The sequence below is a fragment of the Neolamprologus brichardi genome, unplaced genomic scaffold (genome assembly GCF_056152115.1).
Source record: "Neolamprologus brichardi isolate AB-2024 unplaced genomic scaffold, ASM5615211v1 NODE_ptg000156l+_length_40297_cov_1, whole genome shotgun sequence".
NCBI classification, from domain to species: domain Eukaryota; kingdom Metazoa; phylum Chordata; class Actinopteri; order Cichliformes; family Cichlidae; genus Neolamprologus; species Neolamprologus brichardi.
In genome coordinates, this window is record NW_028270118.1 from 1 (window position 1) to 20,845 (window position 20,845).

The following is a 20,845-nucleotide window of genomic DNA, read 5'->3' on the forward strand; positions in this document are numbered from 1 at the left end:
ATAATAGAATATAATTTTATGTTTGTATTTCAATATCACAATAATCTTCCAATTTAGAACTACAAGTTAAAAAAGAACTAACATAAATAAAATACACTTCAGCTAATTACTTAAAAAAAAATTATTTTCCCAAGCCACACGGAGCCGCACTAAAAGGACTAAAGAGCCGCAGGTTGCCGACCCCTGGTCTATCTGGTGTCCCAACTACAAACACATGGTTAAACCTGAAGTTACCTCACTAAACCTCAAAGCCTGCATCACAGTGAAGGCTTCTCATATCACAGCACATGCAACATGGACTTTACTTTCTTTACTTTTGGGAGTTTAAATGTTCATTTTCAAAATGTAAATCCTCTGGCCATAGTGTTATCACGCTTGTTTAATATACTCTGACAATTAAGAATACCAAAAGACATGAAAAATATTTTCTTAAAATTTTATTCTTGTTGTTTTAAAAAATATCTCTAAATTTCCAGTGGAGACAATTTAGAGAATTTTTATGTTTTACAAGAAATTTAATTCAGTCCAAATGAGTTCCAATTGAGGGCCAATTCACAATAACACAGTGCTTAACAAAGTTAGTCGAACATCACCTAATGTAAGAATTACAGGTTTAAGAAATTTGGGGTGTTCTTATATCTATGACAGGTGATGTAATAAATTTGTTAAGCACTGTATATGTAGAGTAAAAACCCTACAATATAAGAGAAGAAAAACCCCAACAATCAGATGATCCCCTTTGAGCAAGCACTTGGCAACAGTGGAGAGGAAAAACTCCCTTTTAACAGGAAGAAACCTCTGGCAGAGCCAGGCTCAGGGAGGGGCAAGCCCTCTGCCACGGCTGGTTGGGGGTGAGGTGAATCAGACTGCAAACATCTTAATCAGACATGTCTTACCTGGTGGGATGGACGTTCGCTGGAGAAAAAAACATGGGTTAAATTGACAATTTTTTTCAAATACAATTATTTAAATATGTGTTGCAGTCTGATTCACTTTCACATTTTTCCTCTCTTTTCTTTTATAGATGGAGTTCATGGGAAGCTAGTTATGCCAGCTTTCCATGAACTCGGAACTTGTACAAACAAGAATACTCACGATTGCCCCAGTTGTTCAACACCTGCAGCGTAATGGAGCGGATGACGTCTACTTTGTCGTCCTGAGAGACAAAACAAAAACAAGATGGGTTAGTTGCATAATAGTTTTCTTGACTCTTGAAAGGATGGTAAATTTAGGAATACTGTGATTATTATGAGGGTGGATATACAGATAGCAAGGGGAGCTAACCTCTAAATACTCTGGATAGAAAAGTCTATGTGCATGTGTCTAATGGCACAGTGTACTCACAGGAATCCTGAATGTTTGGAGTGGATCTCCATTTTGATCATAGACGAATGTTCCCAGGTGGACACCACTGTCGTCTAATGCTCTCTTTCCCTGAAAAGACAGAAATAAATACAGATAAAGTTGTTCTCTATATACACATATGTAAAATGCAACAGTTAAACAGTGGTGCAGTGGAAATCTGTGACTTACAAACACTGAAAACATCCTGGGAGCACTGGAGACCTTTCCAGATGGTGACACCATCTTAGAAATGTGACCCAGTGTCACATGACTGATGGCGATGCTGTGTGGCAGCTTAATTGTTAAATGTCCCTGGGAGCCCGCAAAACTCCAACACACTCCTGGGACCATGGGTGCTCGACCCTACAGAGAAAAAGAAACAAAAACAGAGTTCAGTTTGGACCACTAGTGTTTGACTATTAAATCATGCAGATGTGTGAGATAGTATCTTGTTTTTTTGTGAAAGTAGATTATACCTGAATAACGACTCTTGGGCTTACACAGGGTTGTTTTGCGGGTATCAATGTAAGCCCCCACAGCTTCAATCCAGTCTGTTCTGTAAGGTAGGATGCTGAAGACTGTTCTTTAACAATCGTTGCTCCTGTAGACAAAAACACAGAGTGAGAAAGGAATCGCAAAACAACAACAAAGAAATTCTTACGTGAATTCTGATCCGATTTCATGTCTTACCCAGTTCCTCCAGAGCAAAGTTGGGCATCCTGTCCCCAACTGGAAGAAGGAAGTCAATTCTTTTTCCTAAGTCCATTAACTCCCTTTGCAGCTCTTGTACCTTCCTTTCCACCTGTTTATGTCCATTCATTAAGTACTGCAATTGAGAAGAACCATTCATGTTATAATATATATATAATAATAAACTGTTATTATCTGATTAATCTTCAGGGAATATATTATGAGCCTCATATGTTTTTCATACCTCACTCATGAACGGGGTGGAAAAGTCCATTTTCTGCCCTCCAATACTGAAAATCAATCCTGGTGGATGAAGAGAAACACAGAATAAGACGAGAAGCTTAATCCAGAAGAAAAGCACATAGTACTAGAAAGACTGTAATTGTTTGTGGAAGGAGATCATTTACCAAAACACAAGGCCAGCATGAGGACCAAAAGTCCCAATGCCTTGATGGCTCTAAAATGACCTCTGCTGCTGCCACTGCTGTAGTCAACAAAATCATTGTTATTGTAGTCCACAGTGTCACAGTCCACTGTGTCTCTGTCAATATTGTCAGGGACTGGACGGGGACGGGGCCGTCGCCTTTTGAAAATTCTGCACAGAAAAAACAAAATCATGTAAGAACAAATGGATTATGATTACAAAACATGCATCTATGTCAGTGGATGACAACAAAGAACATGTAGACCAATACTAACCTGTATAAAGTCTCCTTGTAGGAGATTAACGGCTCTCCTTGGCTGCCGTAATAGCCGTTAGACTGAAGTCTTTGGCTTCTTCTCAACATTGCTGTAAAATGAAAGGGAAACATGGGGTTAAGTGAGTCTCTAACACAAAGCTTATCAGACTTCATAACTATGATTTGAGCATGTTTCCATCAGAAGCAACTCTGTTCTCTTATATATAAACTTCACGGTGCCAGCTTGTTTTGTTTTTAATGAACAGAATAATATTTGAATCACACTCATTTATGAAATCCGCTCTTAATAAAGAACTTTATTTTCCCAGTGTCTTCAAAAACATAGCATCATATTGTTATGATTTATATCATAGCAACAGATCACAACATTTTCTTGCTTTTCTTGCAAAAAATCTCTTTCAAATGTCAGTTTTTTTGTTCACAATGTAGTTTTTACAATTCAGAAAAAGAGGAAATCACCACAGCGGTAAAGACTCAAAGCAAATAAATGAATTTGGCCCAAAATCCTGTCAAAAGGTCTTTAAGAATTAAAAACTCTTTGTTTGTATAGTTAATATACAAAAGGAAATTAATATTTATCAGACAAGCTGCGTCTAACAGGTAAGCAGTAAAATCACCTTTACAGTAGAATGCACTAAAAAGTGTTTTTCTGACATAATCAACTGGATACCATTTTTAAAATGTTCAGATTTGAAACACATATATTAAATGTAAGATGTGAAGATAAAACATGTCGATTTTTAGTCTAAAGATTGCACTTACCTTCACTTAAAACGAAAGTTGAAGAAACTGAATCACTAAATGTGCTTTTCCGTAAATATGGACGTTTAGCGCTTCTCACTGAACTCATCTGAACCAGAAAATTTAGGTGCAGAAGAAAAATTTCAAACCGCAGCTTTTTCAGTTACGTTACAAACAGATACATGCACAAATCGAATATGACGCACGCGCGTTCCATAAGAGCAGCACTTCGTGTGCGCACGCGCAAAGGTGTGAGTAGTTCTGGGGGTTTTTTTAATGAAATTTGCTCTCAATTAAATAACTTTTCCTTCTCAGTCCCTTTATAAGCACCGCATCATATTGTCCAAATTCATAAAGCACAACACATGCGCTCACGAGCACATGTGCAAAGGTGTTGTAAGAGCCAAAGTCATGTTTATGTTTTGCCTTTTTGTTATGGTGGCACAGGTGTATAGCCTTACCTGTGTCTCCGGTGATGGCATGTGGGTGTGGTCACAGTCTATTTACCTGATCTCGGTGTTCACAGCAGGGGTTGTTGGGTGAGTGGTTTGTGGGCAAACTTTTCTGTTGACCGTCATCTTTTGGCACACCAGTTAATCCATGCGCTATTTGTTAATTGATTGAAAGCGCAAACATTTGTTTATGTTTCGTTCTTAAAATAAATGCGCAAAGTACAAGTACGACTCATTATGGATTATTGGAGGCGCGTCACAGGGACACAACCAACTCAGCCGGCCGCGGCTTTATTTACGGATGAAAGTCGCAACATTTAGTCAACAGAAAATTGTCTTTTATCGCACGCATCAGAACAATGAAGAGGATTTTTGGATATACGTTTTGGAGTCACGGAGCCTTTAGATGAGTGGACGCAGTTCTCAAAGGAGTAATTGGAAACGGCACCTTCACACTGGCATGGTGGAACGCAGCACAAAAGACACTTCAGAAGCGGTAGGACACGCGGATTCACTCTGTGTATTATTGGATGTTTTGAACACAGTTTGTAAGTGTCACCGCTTGTCCATTGGGGACATTGGTTTGATCTGCGTTGTGTGCGTGCGTGTGCTTGATTTGGCAAGCTGGAGGACGCTGCTCTGGTTTTGACAGCCTGTGACGCTGCTGCGCAATAATTTACACAGACGAAAAGTATTGGCTGTGATCTATCTTTGAAGCTGTGGATATAATGTTGTTTTGATGCATGTGAATAAGTGACGATGAGTGAAATAAAAGAAGCCGAACATGAACTGGAAGAAAAAAGATCTGCAAAACTGACGGCTAAAGCACTTGCTTTTAAAATGGAAACTTTGCAGAAAGAGCGAAAAGCTCATGTTAACAAGATTAAAGGGTTAACTCGTGATATTAAAGAATTGATGAAACATGATGACAATGCAAAAGCTGTGCAGCTTAACTTGGAAAAACTGAATGATTTGTATAAAAATGCCAAAGTAGCTCATGATGCATTCATTTTATTGATTCCTAAAGATGAACAAGACGCTCATATTGACTGGTTTGGACGCATAACAAAATGTAATGATGATTTTGTTGAAGATGTGAAACGATGGCTTCTTGAAGCTGGAAGACCTTTTATGGAAAAAGACAAGGAAGCTGAGAAAGTGCCTACTGCTGTTACTTTGGATGTGCCCGTTTCTGCTGAGACTGTGTTATCAAAGGAGACGGTTTCTTCCACAAATGATAAACATAACATCTTAACATCTCCAAAGCAGGTTAAAACCAATTCTGACATACAAGATGAAATACAGCCAGGTGACAGTGTTTCAAACGTAGGAAGCAAAAAGAGTAAAATCAGTTCTTCAAGCTCAAACTCCAGAGCCTCAAGTACAACATCAGCACGAATAATGGCTGAAGCTGAAGCAGCTGCGCTGATGGTAAGGCAAAAACTGCTTAAGGATAAACATGCCTTGGAGGAACATGAAGCACAGTTAAAGAGACAGCGCGAGCAACTGGAGCTGGAAACAAATATAGCTGCCACGGTTGCAAAAATGAAAGTACTGGGAGGCTCAAAAGGTTCCAGTATTAAAAGTAAACTATCAAAAATATCAGATGGTATGGAGTCATATTTTGAAAAGGGACAAAAGGTAACTCAAGTGTTGAATACTCGTCCTGATAATCCTGTACATGAAAGGCAACATGTGCATATCTTTAGGGAGCATAATGTTGCAGACTCACAATCTCGCTTAACCACAGGCAGAGTTCCAATACAACCTCAGACTCTTTCTGAAGATTCATTGACATATCAGTCAAACATTAGAAATTCACGTGAAAATAAACATGTACCTTCTCAAATCTCTAGTCATGAAGAAGACTGTAACATCTTATCTGTCATGAGTAAGCAAAACGAACTCACTGCTTTATTAATACAACAACATAGTCTTTCTTCATTACCTAAAAAGGAGATCCCAGTTTTTGATGGAGATCCACTTCAGTACCAGACTTTTGTTAAATCATTTGAACACAACATTGAAAGCAGAAATAAAAACCCTGGAGATTGTCTTTATTATTTGGAACAACACACAAAGGGTCAACCAAGAGAACTTGTAAGGAGTTGTCTACACATGACTTCAGAAGCAGGATTCAGAAAGGCAAAGTCTTTATTACGGCAGCATTTTGGTAATGAACATAAACTTGCCACGGCTTACATGAGCAAAGCACTTGCTTGGTCTTCAATAAAAGCAGAGGACACGAAAGCTCTTCAAGCTTACACAATATTCCTAAGAGGCTGTTGCAATGCTATGGAAGATCTCAGTTATATGCAGGAGCTTGACATGCCTGCCAACATGTTAACTATAACAAAGAAACTTCCCTACAGGCAGAGAGATAAGTGGAGAACTGCAGTCTGTGATTTCCATGAGAAGTGTAATCGACAAGCTACATTTAAGGATCTTGTGGATTTTTTAGAGAAACAAGTGAAGATTGCATCTGACCCAGTGTTTGGGGACATCAAGGATATCTGCATGACAAACAGAGACACAAGAAAACTTAAGTCTCAAACTCACACAAGATTCAAAGAAAGTTCTTTTGCTACCTCTGTGATGGCATCTGATAAAGAAAATGACAAAGTTAAGGAAAAAGAAAGAGCCACACAAATGAGGAGTTGCTTGTTTTGCAAAGGTGAACATACCTTAGAAAACTGTCAAGAGCTGGAAAGAAAAACGCAAAAAGACAAAATCACTTTTCTAAAAGAGAATGGAGTCTGTTTCGGATGTCTTTGTAAAGGACACATTAGTAGAGACTGCAAAAAGCGCCTCAGGTGCAAGACGTGTGGTTTAAAGCATCCTCAAATGTTACACATCTATCAAAAGACAATGAGTAAAGAACAAGAATCAAAGGAACAAACTCAGGATTGTGCCATAGTCTCTATTCAGACCAGTGCTCTTACTGGGGCCGGTAAAGATGAATTCAAACTTTCAATCGTGCCTGTGAAAGTTAAGGCCAAGAAAGGAAATGTAACATTGTACACCTATGCATTTCTTGACCCAGGCAGCACTGCATCATTTTGTACAGTAAAGCTAATGAATAAGCTGAAAATTCATGGAAGAAGATCCAACATTCTGCTGAGAACTATGGGACAAAATAAAGTTGTTGAAACGGATATTGTTGCAGATTTAGAAGTCGCTGGACTAGACGGAAATGAGTTTTGTGATCTTCCCATTCTTTATACTCAGTTCACTATGCCTGCCCATAAAGGAAACATTCCTCACCAGAACGATATAATCCAGTGGCCATATTTGAAGTCTGTACATCTGCCAGAAATTGACTCTGAAATTGATTTGCTAATTGGCTCGAATGTGCCAAAGGCTCTGGAACCACTGGATGTCATTAGAAGTGTTGGAGATGGACCGTATGCTGTTAAAACTGTCCTTGGCTGGATAGTAAACGGTCCTTTGGGTGAGACTCAAACTGAAGCTCACAATCAGCCACAGATAAGTGTCAATAGAGTTTCAGTAGTGAAACTTGATGAGCTGTGGAATCAGCAGTTTAAAACTGATTTTCCAGAGTGTGCCAGAGATGAGAAAGAACCTTCTAAGGAAGACCAACAGTTTTTGGATAAAGTTTCCAATACTGCTAACCTACATAATGGTCATTATTATATTGGACTCCCATTGAAAGACTTAAAGGTCTGCATGCCAGATAATAAAAGTGTTGCTGAACAACGCCTTCAGAATCTGAAGAAAAGACTTATGAAGAACTCTTCTTTTCTGCAGGACTATAGCAGTTTTATGGCAGATATGATCTCTGAAGGTTATGCAGAAAAGGTACCAGAAGACAACTTAGAACGGACGGATGGCAGGAAATGGTATTTGCCGCACCATGGTGTTCTGCATCCGCAAAAGAAAACCCTTAGAGTGGTGTTTGACTGTGGAGCCAAGTATCATGGAGTGTCGCTAAATAGCAAGCTCTTACAAGGTCCAGACTTGACCAGCACGTTACTTGGAGTTCTGACAAGATTTCGTAAAGAACCTGTTGTCATTGCAGCAGACATTAAAGCCATGTTTCATCAGGTTAAAATACCAGAGGAGGATCGAGATATGTTGAGATTCCTTTGGTGGCCCAACGGAGATTACACTCAAGCCATGGTTGAATACAGGATGACAGTACATGTGTTTGGAGCAACATCATCTCCCAGTTGTGCAAACTTTGCACTAAGGAAATGTGCTGAAGATCATAAACAACAGTTTAGCCTTCAAGCCGTGGATACAATGTTGAATAACTTTTACGTCGACGACTGTCTTGTCTCAGCAGCCACAGAAGAGGATGCGATAGATCTCTATCATGAACTCTGTGCCATATGCTTGAAAGGAGGCTTTCCACTGAACAAATGGATAAGTAACAGTCGTAATGTGTTGGCTGTAATACCTGAAAGTAACAGAGCAAACAAAATAAAGGATCTAGACTTGATCAGTGATGAGCTTCCAGTGGAAAGAGTTTTGGGCGTTCAATGGTGTGTTGAATCTGACGTTTTCAAGTTCAGAATCACTCTAAGAGATCGACCTTTGACAAAACGTGGCATCCTTTCTGTAGTCAGCTCTGTTTATGACCCCTTAGGAATGTTGGCACCAGTAATCTTAACTGCTAAAAAGATTCTGCAAAATCTGTGTCGAAAAAAGATTGGATGGGATGATGCATTACCTGATGCAGTTATACAGGAATGGACTATTTGGATGCAAGAGCTCTACAAGCTGGAGGAGTTCAAGGTTGATCGTTGTTTTAAAACCAACAGTTTTGGAACTGTAAAAATTGCTCAGTTACATCATTTCGCAGATGCATCTGAGGACAGCTATGGAACAGTGACTTATTTGTTACTAAAGAATGAACGAGACCAGGCACACTGTACATTCATTATGGGAAAGGCACGTGTTGCTCCTTTAAAACCAGTTACAATCCCTCGAATGGAGTTAACTGCTGCCACCTTAGCAAGCAGAATGGATGTAATGTGGAAGAAAGAGCTGCAGATGGAACTGAAGGACTCAGTATTTTGGACTGATAGCACCTCTGTACTAAAATATATCAACAATAAAACAACAAGGTTCCGCACTTTCGTCGCCAACAGAGTTTCTGAGATTGTCAAAGTTTCAAATGCTCAACAATGGAGATATGTGGACACGGATAACAATCCAGCAGATTTGGCTTCTCGAGGTTTAACGGTACAATCCTTTTTGAAAAATAAACAAACTTGGCTTTCTGGACCTCCATTTCTTCTACTACCACAAGAGGAGTGGCCTCAGAATCCTGATGAAGTGAAACAAATCTCATCAAACGATGCAGAAATTAAAACAACAGTGAACGCTGTTCAGACATCACAAGAAATAGATCCGGTTTCTCACTTCATTCAGTATTTTTCATCCTGGACTCGGCTGAAGCGTGCAGTAGCATGGATTCTGAGAGTTAAAAAACTGCTTCTGCATTACAGTAGAAGAAAACTACAGATTAAACATGATCCTGGACAAAACCTTGAACTTCAAATGAAGAAACACTGTCTGGACACCAGCAGTCTCAAAGTTGAGGAGCTGATTAGTGCTGAAATGGCTTTAATCTCCTTTTGTCAAAGGAAGCGGTTTGCTGATGAAATCTCCTGTTTAACAAAAGGATCGAATGTTAAGAGAACCAGTCACATTTATAAACTTACTCCCATCCTGGAAGAAGGTGTGTTGAGAGTTGGTGGACGACTCAGTAGAACTGCAATGCCAGAAGAGAGAAAACATCCTGTTATTCTGGCCAAAGACTTCCACATTTCTAACCTAATCCTTCAACATGTCCATGAAGCGGTGGGTCATGGAGGCCGTAACCACATGTTATCCAAACTGCGTCAAAAATACTGGATTCCAGGTGTCACGGTACCTATAAGAAAAATTGTGGCTAAATGCGTTGTGTGTCGGCGCGTAAATGCCCCACCAGGACAACAGCAAATGGCAGACCTGCACCTGCACAGAGTAACTCCTGATGAACCACCATTCACGTACGTTGGAGTGGACTATTTCGGACCATTTCTAGTGAAACGTTTAAGGACTACTGTAAAATGCTATGGTGTGATATTCACATGTTTAGCGTCAAGAGCTATTCATATTGAAATGGCATCATCACTGGACACAGACTCTTTTATCAATGCCCTTCGTCGCTTTATTGCCAGACGTGGTCAAGTAAAAGAACTGCGATCTGACAACGGCACCAACTTTGTGGGAGCCCATCGTGAGCTGAAGGAAATGATAGCAGATTGGAATCAACATCGTCTACACAATACCCTTCTTCAAAATGGCATTAAATGGACTTTCCATCCCCCAGCTGGCTCACATCATGGAGGTGTATGGGAAAGACTTATAAGATCTGTGAGAAAAATTCTTAATTCCACCTTAAATGTACAAAGTCTTGATGAAGAGAGCCTCAGGACTGTTTTATGTGAAGCTGAAGCTATTTTGAATGGTCGTCCTATTACAAAGGCTTCTACAGATCCAAACGACCTTGAAGCACTTACTCCAAACCACCTGCTGCTTCTTAAGACTGCACCATCATTACCACCAGGATGTTTTCAAAAAGATGACATATATGCTCGTCGCAGATGGAAACAAGTCCAATATATGTCAGATTTATTCTGGAAAAGGTGGATTAAAGAATATCTTCCACAACTGCAACAAAGACAGAAATGGTGCAACCCAAAACGAAACTTCATGCCAGGGGACATTGTGATCATTGTTGATGATTCCGCACCACGGAATTCCTGGATAACTGGAAAAATAGAAGAGACAATCCAGGACAAAAGGGGATTTGTTCGTCATCTTCGGATCAAGACAAAGACTGGATTCCTAAACAGACCTATAAATAAAGTCTGTCTTTTGCAGGAAACAGAGAATATTTAACATATTGGACTGACTGGATAATCTTTAAGTGACCTACTCCTTTTATTTATGGGTTATTAACTTCACAAATGGTGAACCACAAGCAGTAGTACTGATGCATGTTGCACTAAAGGGCGATTGAAATGTTTTATGAACAAGCAAATGATGTAAGACTTGATTGTTATGTAATTATTATTTAAAAGATAATAATTAGGGGCCGGTATTGTAAGAGCCAAAGTCATGTTTATGTTTTGCCTTTTTGTTATGGTGGCACAGGTGTATAGCCTTACCTGTGTCTCCGGTGATGGCATGTGGGTGTGGTCACAGTCTATTTACCTGATCTCGGTGTTCACAGCAGGGGTTGTTGGGTGAGTGGTTTGTGGGCAAACTTTTCTGTTGACCGTCATCTTTTGGCACACCAGTTAATCCATGCGCTATTTGTTAATTGATTGAAAGCGCAAACATTTGTTTATGTTTCGTTCTTAAAATAAATGCGCAAAGTACAAGTACGACTCATTATGGATTATTGGAGGCGCGTCACAGGGACACAACCAACTCAGCCGGCCGCGGCTTTATTTACGGATGAAAGTCGCAACAGGTGTGTTGCAGTGAATGAAGAAAACTTTTCCATGTTCACTGTCACTAATTTGTTTGATTTTGCTGTGAGAAAATTGTGACGTATATGAGAATGGGGGAAGACCACGGTCATTTAAATACGGTATTAAAGTGTAATGAAACTGTTTCTCAGAGGGAAAGTGTGATTTTAGGACACTCGAGCCAAACATTAGCGGGCATCATTCTAGCTTATAATCAACAGCGGATCCAATGCGGATCCGGGTCGGATGACCTGGGAAGCGACCGATCCAAATCGATCCAAAGGTTGCCGGTTCGAGCCCCGGCTCCGACAGTCTCGGTCGTTGTGTCTTTGGGCAAGACATCCCACCTACCACGTACTGGTGATGGCCAGAGGGGCCGATGGTGCAGTGTGTGAATGTGAGAGTGAATGAATAGTGGAATTGTAAAGTGCTTTGAGGGTCTTGAATAGCGCTATATAAATGCAATCCATTATTATTATTTAAACCAACTGTTAACTGGTATTTTGTAAATATAACCATAAACGCGAATTCACTGTGTGATTGTGTAACTTTATTAGCAGGGTCCTCCTGAAATGCACCAACAACATTGAGAGTAACATCCTCCTCTCTGCTTCTTGATGCTCTCCGGTCGCTATGGTAACGCGTAAATAGTTCTTTCAAAATAAGACACACGGCTACGACACCGGAAAAGACCCAGGGAACCCGACTTCACGATTAAAAACCCTGAAAACCATACACTTCACACCCGAGCCTCAAACGGGTCCGGGTGTTGCGGACCGCTCCAATCTAGCCGTACGCCACTAGGTTGATTGACAATGGTCTACAGCAATCAGAACGCACAAAACAATTTGCTGTTTAAATTTGCTGATATATGAAATGGTGAGTTAATAATGACAATTTTATATTTGCGAAAAAACTTTATGCAGAAAAAGTAGCAAAGAAACAAAAACATAACACACGGACACTTTTGGCCACGAAAAAGCTGGAGGGATGGTGATTTTTTTTTTTTAATAAACCCAGATTGTTTAAAAAACCCCAATTAGAATCAAATTTATTTATCAGCAGCATCAATAGTAACAAAAATACAATTTCGTTTTCGCTGTCAAAGTGAGAAGGGTCTGGCTGCAGCCACTGGGGATTCCTGCAATTCTGGCTTGGTGGCAGAATTCAAATGTGATATGTGCATCTAAAACAGAGAGCAAAACAGATAAAGACCACATACACATTTAAGTTCAGGTTTTAGCAGAAATAACACGTTACAGTTAGCATGTAAGAGATTTGGGGAGAAAATTCTTTACAAAAACATAATTTACAAGACACTTTTATTTGTGACATACGTATATATTGACATATAAAAGACAATTTAACAAAGGCTAACTAAAATCTGGGCAATAAAAAAGCAGAACAGAATGGAATAGAGAATATTAGTATTTATAAATGTATAAATCTCTTTGTGACAAACTTTACAATGTTGATGCAGGTGGAATGAGAGACATGAATAAAGCGCAATATGCAGTAAATGGAACAATGTGCATTGATGTCAGATAGTGAAAAGCAGTGAAGTGAATTTGTTCAATAACAAGCAAAAATCAAATACGTCTGAAACTGACCATTAAATGCTAACCAGAGGTGTCAAAAGTACACACATTCCTTACTAAAGTTTAGATACCTCGGGGGTCTGACTGTTGTTGTAACGCTAACAAAGTGCCAACGTAATCAGTGTAAGCAAAGTAGATGATTCCTAGAATTATATAATTATTAACGGCAAATTTATACATGGAAGACTCTGTACCAACCTTTACGATCGATTTGCAAGGTTAATGATCCACGCAGGAACAAGACAAAAAAAAAAAGAAAAAGATCCATGCAGGAACGTATTTCCGCCTACTGTGGAGGTCACGTGTTTCCGGTTAGTGTGGAGGTCACGTGTTTCCGGTTACTGTGGAGGTCACGTGTTTCCGGTAAATGTGGAGGCCGCAATATGGCGCTCCCCAGTGGCTGCAGCCAGATGCTCTTGGGTCAAAGTCGATTTAACTGAAGTTGTGTTTCCGGTTAGTGTGGAGGTCGCCATATAGCGCTCCCCAGTGGCTGCAGCCAGATGCTCTTGGTGCTCTTTCGTCCACTTTCGTCTCTACACTGCGTTACTCTGCCTCGCCTCTCTTTCACTGAACTCAGCTCCCCCTCCCCCATCGCTTCACCTGCAGGGAACGACAAGATGGACACGGCAGCTATCAAAGAGGAGGTCGGTAAAAAGAGGCCAAACGGACTGCAACTTCAGAAAACACTTGCAAAAAGAAAAATGCTGCAAAAAGAAAAACGCTGCAAAAGCACACAAAGCACAATGGAAATAGGAAAAGAGACAACGGAAATGTTTCTGGGGAGACAATAACCGGATGGACCAGTTGCACGCACCAAAACATGTATGTATGGCTGTATCCCAATTCAGGGACTGTTTCCCAATTCAGGGTCTGCAGCCTTAAAGTACTTTTTTTTTTTTTTTTAATTAACCAATCGAACAATACAGTCACAAACAACATAACACAATATAGTGCAAATGAACTCTCGTGGAGGATAAATAAAAAAGAACAGTCAATACAACAAAACTAACAGCAAGGATATGGGGGGAGGGGGCTAGACAAAAATTCACAGTATTAACGGGGAAGAATTAAAAAAGAGAGCACAGGTTGACACACAATAGAGGTAATGATCAAAACAGAAGCAAATGGGAAATGTCATCATAGATTGTGGCAAATCTGCTTGACTTCAGTTTTTTAAGTGACATGAAATAATGTTTGAAGTCATTGATGAACCATGTAAAGGATGGTTTTCTATTCCTCCATTTACAACAATGTATATGGTATTTACTTAACAGGATGTCAATGTTAATCACAGTAGAGACAGATGGATGTTGTTTAGCCATATAGAAAATAATATCAGAAATATTAAACTGGGGGATATCGTTGATCTTGAGGGATAACCAGCTGTCTAGTTCTAACCAAAAGGCAGCTGATGCAGGACATGAGAAAAACAAATGGTGTAATGTTTCACAGGCTGAATCACAAAATGCACACTGATTAACCTCAAATTTAAACCTCCTCTTTAGAAATTCAGACACAAGATATATATTATTAATTATCTTAAAATGAGTTTCTTTTACTTTTGGGGAGACAGGCCACTTGATGAATTTTGAGAATGCCTTTTCCATGAGTGACCTGCAAATATCTACCTGAGTTAAACCCCTGTAAAAGAATAGATTTGAAATTCACACTGATAAATTTATTGTTACATTTACTATCATTTAGGTTGCAGTTACCAATTTTTAAGTTTGGCAGCGCTGGATTGACCTCAGAATGTAGCATTGTGTTGCGTATCAGCTGCCTTAGGGCCAAAGGGATAGCACAGCAAACTTTTCTGTATTCTTTTAATGGACAATTAAAGTCGTGTCTCTTCGAGAAAGACACATAATCCAATAAAGCACCACTCGAATCCAGCAAGTCAGTTACAAACAAGATACCACTCTCAAACCAGTTCCTGATAAATAATGTCTTTTTGTTAGCAGTTATCACTCTATTGTTCCATAAGGTCGACATGTGAGGAGAAAAGTTGTGTGTAAACATCATTTTCCAAAAATGAAGAATCTGTTTGTGAAAATTAGAGAGTGTAACCGGTATTTTACTAGTTTCAAAGTCACATCTTAATAGAAAATAAATTCCTCCTAGTTCCTTAAATAAAGATCTGGGTATATGAAACCACATGGAATCAGACTGAGATAAACAAGCTCTGAGCCAGTTGATTTTAAAAGTTCCGATCATTGATTCAAAGTCTAAGGCTCTGACACCACCCTTCTCATAGTCTTTAACCAACTGTGATCTCTTAATATAGTGGGTTTTGTTTTTCCACAGGAATTGAAAAATAATTGAGTTGGCTTTCCTAATATTTTGGGGAGAAATATAAAGAGAATGACATGGGTAAATTAATTTAGAAATACCTTCAGCTTTGGAAAGGATGACTCTGCCAAATATAGTGATATCCCTGGTCAACCAACGACTAAGGGATTTCTTCATGTCGACGATACGATTGCAGATGTTGTTGTCTTCTCTTCGGGACATATTTTTAGAAATCACTATACCTAAATATTTAACTTCCAATTCAACTCTTATAGAAGCTATATTAGAATCAGAACACGTGTGAATAGGTAACAATTCACATTTGTTAATATTCAGACACAGTCCTGATGCCTGGGAGAATAATGAGATAGTGTTAAGCGCTTTAGCTACCATGGATTTATCTCTTAAAAACAGTGCAGTATCGTCAGCAAATTGGCTTATTTTGAATTCCTTGTCAAAAATGTTAATACCATGTAAATCAGGGTCTTTTTGGATGATAAGTGCCAGCAGTTGAGTGGTTAATATGAACAATTTGGGGGAAATAGGGCATCCCTGACGGATACCTCGCTGCACTTCAAACCTAGGTGTCATTCCAGTGTTAAGCGAAACAGAGCTAAAAATGTTACTGTAAAACATTTTGATCACATTACAAAAGGTTACCCCAAAACTCAGGAAATGCAAGGCTTTAAGCAGGAAGGGATGTTCAACCGTGTCTTAAGCCTTATAAAAGTCCAAAAACAACACTAAGCTTTCTGTCTTTATATACTGGCGATAATCAAGCATATCAAAAATCAATCTAATGTGATTGTGTATATGTCTTCCTTTTATAAACGCCAACTGACATTCATCCACTAAATGTGTTAAACAATCATTTAAGCAGTTCGCATAGACATGAGCCAGTAATTTATAATCATTACACAGAAGGATTATGGGTCTCCAATTATCCAGAAGTAGTTTGTCTTTGTTGGGTTTTGGAATTAAAGTGATTAGACCTTGTTTCATTGTAGGTGAAAGATTAGTTGATGAAATACATTCTAAGTATGCACTGTAAAGCATTAATCTAATGTCATGCCAGAAAAAGGAGTAAAATTTCACTGTTAGCCCATCAATTCCTGGTGATTTGCCCCTGGGCATTTGTTCGATTGCCTTCTCCAGCTCTTCAATTGCAAGTTTACTCTCCATACGAACCTTTACATCCACATCCAATGTCCCATTAAGGCCTCTAAGACTTTCCAGAAACACAGTGCCATTCTCCACCTTTACCTTGACTTGTAAAGGTTACTGTAAAAATGAAGTATTTCCACGTTTATTTTGTCATGGTCCTCAGTCAAAACCCCCTTGATATTCAGTGATTGAATCCTCTTATTTGCTTGTCTGTGTTTCTCTAAATTAAAAAAATAGGAAGAGTTTTTCTCGCCCTCCTCAATCCATCGGGCTCTTGAACGAACATAGGCACCATTGGCTTTCTCTAAGAACAGTTTGTCTAGTTGAGATTGAAAAGTGTTTAGTTGTATTTGTTCGTCCAGAGATAAATCCTGTTTGCAGCATAGCCTGTTAATTCTCTCAATAATGCTTTGTTGCTCCTGTCTTTTCTGTTTAGCAATGGATTTGCTCATTTGAATTGCTATCTGTTTAACTTCGAATTTAAACCATTCCCATTTGCTCACATGTGACATATCTAATTTGTCAATTTCCACAATTAAATTTCTCACTTCAAGGCAGAAGTTGTCATTATGCAGAAGGTTGTTGTTAAATTTCCAAATAAGGGATTGATGTTTCACCTTGGTTAATGAGATGAGTAAGGAAATCAAACAGTGATTAGTTAGAGGGGAAGCAGCCTTAAAGTACGCAGCCTTAACAGTCCTCAAGGGCCGCGTACTCAAAGACCGCTGAGGCTGGAAGTGTGAGGCTTGTAGGCTTGTGAAATGGGACGGTCTAGCCTCCGTCGCGCTGCCCAGGTTGCCTAGCAACCATGATACTAACAGCTGGAAACGTTTCATACAGCTTTGTTTGACAGAAATGAAGAACATATTTTGCACATTTGTTTCTACATGAGCTTTGTGTGATTTGATAAGTATCTGAGGCTGAGACCACAGGACTGTAAAACATGATTGTTGGGCTTCATTTCTGTACTGAACAGTCATTTAAGATTAGCTAGTAAATAACAATTAGCTAATGTTGTTCATGAGACTAAAGTCATCTCACTTTGGTAATGTAAATATAATATGGTCAATATTATATTAATCATTATTAGTTATTACAGCAGTGAACATGAACTCTGTGCCAAACACTGAGCTTCAGTAAAGATTCAAGTTGCATTTATTTATATTTCCTATCACCTTAAATCTTCACTTAAAGACAAGTATCTGTGACAGTGTATATATAGATGTATTATATATAAGAGACAAATATTGTTCTTTTAATATGTTGGCATTACTAAATTTGGCTCAATGCTTATATATGTGTGGAAGAAGCAAATGTACGAGCTGTGATAACTGTTTCTGATAGAATGAAGAGTAGACTGATATATTAAATATTCCTTTATTGGGTGAGAAAATCAGACCATGTCATAACTGCTTTAAGTCATAACAGAATAGATATCAGAGCCTTAAACAGGCTGACTTCTGTTAAATGGGTCAAACTGGGCAGAAAGTATACAAACACATAGCATCATTATAGAATATAATGTAACACTATAGATCAACTTACCTCAGAATATATAAAGCATATAAACAATTACAGCAATATGATGCAACAAACACAGCAGTGCTACTGATCCAAAATACTCAAAGCTTCATAGAACTGAAACAAACAATTATTTTTAGGTCCATTCAGCTGCTGATACATACTTTAGGTTTCTGAATATTAAACTTGTTGCTGCCTTTCATAGTGTGTAACTTGAAGGCCCTGAGTACTTTCTCCCACACTGCAAACACTGGAATGATAAAATTATTTGAACATTACCTAATAAGACTGATTCAGGACAGACAATTAGTTATTCTAAACTTTCCTAGCAGTCCTTCACAAACAGGGAACAGTCTGTCTATTCTCTACATCTGTCAGCTGCTGCTGGCTCTTCCTCCTCCTCTTCCTCACACACTGCTGAGTTTGTCCTGGTGGATCATCAGGGGTGCAAAGCCTCACAGATGATGTGCAGCAGTGGGTCCCTCAGTCTGTCCTCACTCTGGACACTTGCAGTTGTCACACATGGAAATCAAATGTGTGATAAGCTGCAGGATTCAAACACAAGTGTAACTTATAAATACATGTTCATACTTTTATTCCACAATCAGAGAGAAAGAAACAGAGAGAGAGAGTGCAGGACAGACAGACAGGTGACAGTCTCAGGTGTATACACTGCTACAAAACAGCACAAGAGAAGGAGGATTTAGTGTTTGTGTTATTACGAGTGCTAAACAAGAAGAGTTCCCAGATGGTACAGTGGACACGTGTGTGACTCCTGTGATTAAAGCATCTTTCTTTCAGCTTAACGAGTGAACCGTCAGCTCGTTCAAACACACGTTATGGTCCGTTTGGCTCGACACCACCGAACAGAGGCAGCAATATAACATAGCTAACATTAACAGTGTAGTGAATCCTGCTTGTGCCGTGATATTCAGGACTGCAAACCGAGCAGCATCACTGACTTCCAGCCTGTTGTGTTTGTGGATATATGACTGACTTTAATTATCCACAAAATCATCAGATTCTCTGTAAGATTAAGGTCGACTATCTAACGGCGTATAAAGTAAAGGCTTTAAAACAAAGTAAACCCTGAAAGTACAAACATCGCTAATGTCACATAACTTTGCCGGCATGTGGCCAACAGTAATGTTTTAATGTTCTTCATTATTAAACATTTGCACATAAATAAGTGACATCATATTCAGAACTTACTTCTGAAAGTTTACTCTTTGGCCGCTCCGCTTCCACTTCTTTGAAGTGTCTCCCAGTCCCAGTGCTCTTTGTCACTACCCGATCCGTACCGTAAACCCGATCGGTACCCCGCATGCGCAAATCTTACGTCACTTCCTCTCTTTGCCAGCATTGCGACATTCAATATATTTGAATGACACAGTTAGCGCCCAGTTAGCTCCTAGCATTTCTCAACAGCTCTGCCTCCTTTTCGACTACCGGGACATTTAAACATTTTTTTCTTTTCTCCTCAACAGAGAGCGTTCCCCGATTGAACAACAGCGCCGTAAAATAAGAAGAATGGTGCCTAATGACAGAGTTAATAATACAGACTTTATAATATGTCACATGAAGATTCAGCAGCCAGATGAAGTGTTTACTGGCAACTGACAGTGATAGCGGACATCATCATCACTATTCCAACAATCCTCTCCACACAGACAAGCTTAAACACACTCGATTATCACTAAATCAAATTTAACACAAGTTTGTAATGATGCTAATTCAGTTTACAATAGGGTTCATTCGCTCAGTCAGCAGGTGGCGGTATCCTCGTACACTGGGGAGTACACTGCCATTAAACGAATAGAAGAAGAAGAAAACCCCTGCACATGCGCGGTACGGATCGGGTAGACCCGATTTGTACGGTCCGACTTTGCACATGCGCAGTAAGAATCGGGAGTTCCGATCTGTCATTATCTTCTCATTTTTTTTGTTTTTGTCTACATTATATTAAAGGTTTCATTATCGGAAACATTTTAAGAGATACTTATTATTCTTAACATCTTAACAGATGCTCTGACCTGTAACTATCGTAAAACGCTTCGACCGGAAGTAGACACCTTTCGCGCATGCGGGGTACCGATCGGGTTTTCGGTACGGATCGGGTAGTGACACACTTGGGGCCTTTCTCAATATGCATACTTGTGCGTACTTGCGTTCTCGTGTACTCGTGATACGTCATCAGTCGGAAACCAAGTACTGTTCCAATTTGAAGTACGCATCAAGCCGAGAACGCGAAAAAGTCCAGGATGTGTTCTCGCTCCGCCCATTTTATCGAGCATGCATCGGTGGTGACTTGTGTGGACTTGGTACAGCTAAATATCCCAGAATGCATTTCGTCCAAAACTCAAACGCGGCAATGGTGGACGAGCGGGGCTAAAAACTTTTAAATATTACTCTTTCATGGGTCACAAAATAAACTTTTAAGTTCTTTTCAAGCGAGAATGTAACTGTGTAAACTTCAAATATCTGCTCGATTTATCAAGATATCATATATTTCCAAACACGCTCCGACGTTTTCGGAGACGTCTGTGACCCGCCAGCTCCATAGCAGACAGCGAGGTCGAGGATTATTACAGGCGGCGAGAACAGCGGACTCCCGGCACATCGTTTTCAACCCCCCCGCGGTCTTTTCGCTACTCAGGTTAAACAAACCCCAAACCCCAGTAGCTGTCTATTGTATTGAGTGTCCACTAAAATAAAAATAAAAGCGTTCTAACATCTCACTTGCTTGTTTTTATTAATGTATGTACATGTATGTATATGTACACTATTTTTATTAATAGAGATTTCACTACTGAGGTTAAACATGATATATAAGTCACTTAGATCACTTCTAAATG

At 39.4% G+C, this 20,845-nt stretch overlaps 1 protein-coding gene across 1 annotated transcript; it reads right to left on the bottom strand.

The window, feature by feature from the left end:
• Positions 1-645: 645 nt before the first annotated feature.
• Positions 646-3,585, bottom strand: LOC148094816 (sperm-associated antigen 4 protein-like). The gene is made up of 9 exons (XM_087837104.1): positions 3,498-3,585; positions 2,734-2,824; positions 2,442-2,629; positions 2,279-2,337; positions 2,035-2,146; positions 1,821-1,945; positions 1,534-1,707; positions 1,345-1,434; positions 646-1,156 (listed from the first exon to the last, which is right to left on the bottom strand). The coding sequence occupies exons 1-9, from the start codon at positions 3,583-3,585 to the stop codon at positions 1,046-1,048; spliced, it is 1,038 nt and encodes a 345-aa protein (XP_087693230.1). The 3' UTR covers positions 646-1,045.
• Positions 3,586-20,845: the final 17,260 nt, after the last annotated feature.